Source organism: Garra rufa, chromosome 2 (genome assembly GCF_049309525.1).
Source record: "Garra rufa chromosome 2, GarRuf1.0, whole genome shotgun sequence".
NCBI lineage: Eukaryota > Metazoa > Chordata > Actinopteri > Cypriniformes > Cyprinidae > Garra > Garra rufa.
The window spans coordinates 48,176,643-48,182,642 of record NC_133362.1 but is presented as its reverse complement, the minus strand read 5'-3'; the positions used below and the strand labels follow the sequence as shown (position 1 = coordinate 48,182,642).

The 6,000-nt window shown below is 35.1% G+C and overlaps 1 protein-coding gene across 1 annotated transcript in view; it reads right to left on the bottom strand.

The window, feature by feature from the left end:
• Positions 1-5,690, bottom strand: part of nvl (nuclear VCP like) — a 6,407-nt gene extending 717 nt beyond the window's left edge. The window contains exons 1-7 of the mRNA XM_073834685.1: positions 5,492-5,690; positions 3,324-3,394; positions 3,202-3,254; positions 3,017-3,104; positions 2,866-2,926; positions 2,608-2,763; positions 680-803 (exon numbers count right to left, since the gene is read on the bottom strand). Coding sequence (XP_073690786.1) covers positions 680-803; positions 2,608-2,763; positions 2,866-2,926; positions 3,017-3,104; positions 3,202-3,254; positions 3,324-3,394; positions 5,492-5,551 — 613 coding nt within the window. The 5' untranslated portion in view covers positions 5,552-5,690. The remainder of the gene's footprint in view (positions 1-679; positions 804-2,607; positions 2,764-2,865; positions 2,927-3,016; positions 3,105-3,201; positions 3,255-3,323; positions 3,395-5,491) is intronic.
• Positions 5,691-6,000: the final 310 nt, after the last annotated feature.

Sequence of the window (6,000 nt, the reverse complement as noted above, 5' to 3'; positions counted from 1 at the left end):
TACTGTCCGTTTTCAATCACTGTTTACACTGTAAGTAATACAATAAGAATCATTCTCACCAAAGTTTCGGTGCTGCGCTAGTTATTGTTTGTTATTGATGTTTCAATCAGGTTACTTGTCCGGTCGGACAAGCGTTAGTGTCGAGCTCTAATATGTGACCCTGGACCAGTCATAAAGGTCACTTTTTTTTAAATTGAGATGTATACATCATCTGAAAGATGAATAAATAAGCTTTCCACTGATGTATGGAATCTGGAAATCTGGAATCTGAGGTTGCAAAAATCAAAATACTGAGAACATCGCCTTTAAAGTCATCCACATGAAGTTCTTAGCAATGCATATTACTAATCAAAAATCAAGTTTGATATATTCACATTAGGAAATTTACAAAATATCTTTGTGGACCATGATCTTATTATCCTAATGATTTTTGGCATAAAAGAAACATTGATCATTTTGACCCATACAATGTATTTTTGGCTATTGCTACAAACATACCCGTGCTACTTAAGACTGGATTTGTGGTCCAGGGTCACATATTTCAATACATGCCATCATGCATCATATTTCAGTGATATGACAAAATTATTTTTCACACTGCATTATCTTAAAAACGAGATTAAAAATGAGATTGACCCTTAAATCACTAGTCAAACATGCAATGATTGATTTCACTGACTCTTTTTAGCCTGTATCGCGGCAATGATTTCTGCATCTACGTCATTCTTGTCCTTCTTCTCTCTCTTGAGTTTTCTGCTCTTTGACTTCTTTTCCTTCTGCAGTGTTGATGAACCTCTCTGCTTCTGAAAGAACATTCTGATGTGAAGTCCACGACATGCACAAACACACCCCATGCCACATTTTGGGCAGATCGATACTGGAAACTTGATAGAAAGTAAGTAGAGATGCACCGAAATGAAAATTCTTGGTGGAAAAAAATTTCGAATTTCGAAACCAAACAAAATTACGGAACACAGTTTTTCCCCCATGTATTTTGCCAATTTTCTTTTCACCATTACATAAATAAAATAGCCAATATTTGCTTTTTTTTTTTTAGTTTTATCTTGCTTTTCAAAGAAAAAAATCAATTACAAAACAACAATTTAAAAATATTTAACACTGAACATTTTTAATATTCTAGTAGACATTATAGCCTACCAACAAACCACAATTTATCTTAAAATTAATAAGTTAGTAAAAGTTAGAGCCCCTTCTTGAATCAGGCATGTGCTTTTAATGTACAAATAAATGCAGCCTTGCTGAGCAAAGGAGAATGATAGAATAAATGTATTAATAGAGCTGTTGGAATGATTGTTAGCATTAGTTTTGTCTTTTTTATTTTATTTTACAGAACAACAGTAAAATTACAATACTAACAGTTATGAATGTTGACTCTTATTTAGTGGTAAACCCGCAAGAAGAGCTCAGTCCTAGTTTTTGCTGGCAGCAGCAGATTTGTGAATGATTGTCATCTTTGGTCTTTGAACCCTGGCTAAGGAGCTGCTGTCAGAATAAATACAATTGGTGTCTGGTGTATTAGACAACATAACGTTCTGGAGTTGATTGACTAATGGATGATTTCAGTCATCATACAGTAACCTTTCTTCTCATGAAGACATGCGATGCGCTTCTAAACAGTCTCTCGCTGTCGCTGCTTGGAATGATTTGTGTCTTTCTCGGACAGTTTTAAATGCTTCCACACTGACCACATGTTTGCCGCATTAGTGCACGCCTCTATTTGATCGCGTCACGTCATTGTTCAACATAATTTATTCAGTCTTTTTGCTTATTCAGCCAAACACAGAAAGAGCTTTTTTTTCTATTTTCAGCCCAATAATTTCAGTTGCAGAACATTCGGTGCCATCCCTAGTTGAATGACCTGAGAGTGATGGCATTTTCAGCAAACTATTCCGTTAAAGGGATAGTTCACCCAAAAATGAAAATGTGATGTTTATCTGCTTACCCCCAGGGCATCCAAGATGTAGGTGACTTTGTTTCCTCAGGAGAACACAAACAAAGATTTTTAACTCAAACCGTTGCAGTCTGTTAGTCATACAATGGCAGTAAATGGACACCAAACCTTTGAGAAAAAAAAAAAAACATGCACAGACAAATCCAAATTACACCCTGCGACTCGTGATGATACACTGATGTCCTAAGACACGAAACGATCGTTTTTTGTAAGAAACTGAACAGTATTTATCATTTTTTACCTTTGATTGCTGTGTATCAAAGGTAAAAAAATTAATTGTTTCGTGTCTTAGGACATCAGTGTATCGTCACGAGCCGCAGGTGTAATTTGGATTTGTCTGTGCATGTTTTTTTTTTTTACTTTCAAAGGTTTGGTGTCCATTCACTGCCATGATATGACTGACAGACTGCAACGGTTTGAGTTAAAAATCTTGGTTTGTGTTGTACTGAGGAAACAAAGTCACCTACATCTTGGATGCCCTGGAGGTAAGCAGATAAACATCACATTTTCATTTTTGGGTGAACTCTTCCTTTAACTGAATGCAAGTCATTGGATGTGTATTAAACATCAACAATCAGGATTTGTTTCAGTGCTGCATGTTCAACTATAAAAGCAGACAAACAGCTGATATTTACCGCAGTGCTGGACTCTTCCTCACACAGATCGATGAAGATGTTCTCCTCCTCCTCTCTGTTTCCAGTCTTATCGATGACCCAGCCGTCGTTCTTCTGAGGGTTACTCGCTCCTCTCTGATAGAGGGACGTCAGCGAGCTGTTCATGTGATTCGTGTGCTGTTGAAGAAATTAAACCATTGACCATATTCTACTCACAGTCACTTCTGATGTTTCTTGACATTTCTATTCTATAAAGGATATAAAGGAAAAACGAATTACTTCATGCTCAGGAATATCGTCTTCACTGTCTGTGCTGTGCTCTGTGACGTGACTGTCGTCCCTGAAAACCATCAGCACAAAGCAGAGCTTTAAACCAATGAGTCTCAAATAAATGTCAATGATCTAAGTATAGTAGACTGTCATGTCGTACCCGTCCTCTTGGTTGCGTCTCGCTCTTTTGGCCAAATGTTTGTTTTCCAGGACAGAGATGTCAGACTCGCTGCATATCGCCGCATGCACTACAGACATCACACACACGTAATGTTTCAGAGCTAACAGTTTCATCTTAAGTTCCAACTTAAAGAAAGCAAAACAGAAAACACAAGTCAGACAGACCTTTTTCCACTTGAATCCTGAAAGCCGTCCTGTTCCTCCGGCCGTACTCAATCCTGCTCAGATCACAAACACATCAGCCTCGGCTCTCAGTTCATTCAGTCGCACAGCAAAACCAAACTCACCTGAACTGCTGCTGAATCTCTGAAGCCATTGCTGAAATGTCCACATACGGGTCATTATGTGACTTCAGATACTGAAACAGGCAGAAAAATAAAGAGATATGGGATTGACTAATTAAACTGACTTCTTAACCTTTCAAAAAAAAGTTACACATAGGTGCAAAATGGACAAAAATGTCCATGTCCAAAAACTGCCATAAAAATATATGATTTATCAATATTTTTTTTTTCCACTTTCACTGATGTCGATTTTTTTTAACCAGCATCTGTCCTATCCATAGATACCAAACATTCATTCATTTTCAGAATTGTAAACATTTAAATGCTGGTTTGTTTGCATAATGCCACAGGTGTTTTTTATGAAAAAATGAAAAATAGTAGTAATTTCCATATACTAAATGCTGAGCAGATTTTTTTTTTTTTGCTTATTGAATTCTTGTGTGTGTCAGTGAATAACAACATTCATTTTTAGGCGTTTATATTTTTATGTAGTGTTAGATTTTTTTTTTTTTAAATGTGTATATGCCGAATTTGAAAAAAAAAAGGGCACAATCTAGTAAAAAAAAAAATGGTAAAAATTTAAAATTTGAAGCCTTGCCGATAGAATGAATGCCTATTAGCAAATACTGCACCATTTTATAGTCAAATGGCCCTGGGTTAAAAAATTGCAGTTTTAATGGGTTTCAATGTGGACATTTTTGTCCTTATGTGTGAGTATTTTCTGTATGGAGGGTAAAATAGATTTTTTAAAGGAAATGAGGCTAAAATATTAATTTCAATAAAAACACCTGAGCCAAAATGTATGCAGTTGCATTAACACAGGCACACTTAAAACAAAAAACAACACTGGAATGGACACAAATGTCCATAAGGTCGCACAAGGGTTAAAAGATAGAAATGCACTCAAGACAATCTAAATACATAATGTGATTTTAACAGGATGTTCAAGTCAAGCCAGTGCTGATCTCTATCAAAAGCACAGCATGAAGCAGTGACTGCTGCCAAATTAAATGACATTTCAGCAAGCTTCGAAATGCAATGTCGACACATCATTACATTAAAAAGTAAATAAACGAGACGCAGAGATGTACATACACTACCAGTTTTGAACAGTAAGAATTGTGATGTTTAAAGTTTCTTCTGCTTACCAAACCTGCATTTATTTGATCCAAAGTACTGCAAAAACAGTACATTTTAAACGTACATTTTTAGTACGTTTTACTATTTAAAATAACAGTTTTCTTTTTAAATAGATATTATAAAATGTAATTTATTTCTGTGATCAAAGCTGAATTTTCAGCATCATTACTGCAGTCTTCAGTGTCACATGACCCTTCAGAAATCATTCTTATATTTAGATTTGCTAACATTTATTATTATTATTATTATTATTATTATATTAAAAACAGCCGAGTTACATTTTTTTCAGTTTTTTTTGAGGAACAGAAAGCGTTTATCTGAAACCTTTTGTAACATTATAAACGTCTTTATCGTCACTTTTAACTTCATCATCACTTTTTGATGCATTCTTGCTAAAAAAGTATTCATTTCTATAATCCTTCTATAAAAAAACCCTCAAAAGTAAAATTTAGCTGTTTTAAATATTGATAATAATAATAATAATAATGATGATGTCTATTGAGCAGCAAATCAGCATATTAGAATGATTTCTGAAGGGTAATGATGCTGAAAATTCAGCTTTGATCACAGGAATAAATTACATTTTAAAATATATTCAAACAGTAAACAGCTACTTGAAATATTAAAAATATTTCTAAATTTTACCGTTTTTGCTGTACTTTGGATCAAATAAACGCAGGCTTGGTGAGCAGAAGAGACTTCTGTAAAATACATTTAAAAACTTTTGACTGGTAACGTTAGTGTAAAAAAAATAAAAGTCTGGGAAATGGTTAAATCTGCTAGGTAATCTTAAACGAGCCAACTTTCTGACGTTGCTAACTAAAACCATTAAGTACAACATTACAATTATTAGCAATCATATTAGAGACTTTCAATATTTAGAGTTTTGAGTAGTGATACACCCTTATTCTTATTTACTGTATGTTTTAAATCTTCTCTTTCTTCAAATGACCAATTTATCAGTTATTATCATTTATAATGTTAATGTTATAGGAATTCTAATAATAAGAAAGCTTTAATCTTAACGTTACCTGCTGGACTCTGTGTTTGAGTCTCTGGTCTATATTTAAAGCACCGCGGTTCTTCATCATTGATTCCACATGAAGCCAAGTCAGAAATCCACTTTACAATAATGTAGATTTTAAAAGAAGAAGGGAAACCATGAAAACAAAACAGCACAAGTTTACAGCTCCACCTTTAGCATCGCGCTGCGGCTGCTGTACATGTGGAGAACTGAACACACGCCGATCCTCTGCTGCCAAACTCAGCGCAGCGCCGCCTGCAGGACTGGAGAACAGCGACCGCGGCAGCCATGTTGCTCAGGCGATCACAAAAGACGGTGTAATTATTCAATGTCCGTTGCGAATGACCATTATTTTCAGCGCCACATCCTTTTAGCCCTCATGTGTTATATAGATGTGAATTTACTTTTCTTTCAGGCTTTTGGTGTGGTCATTTGCCAAAAATATAACTTTTTATTCTAAAAACAAACAAGCAAGCCTTGCCCAGGTTTAAAAAGTAACGCACCGCATTACTTTCC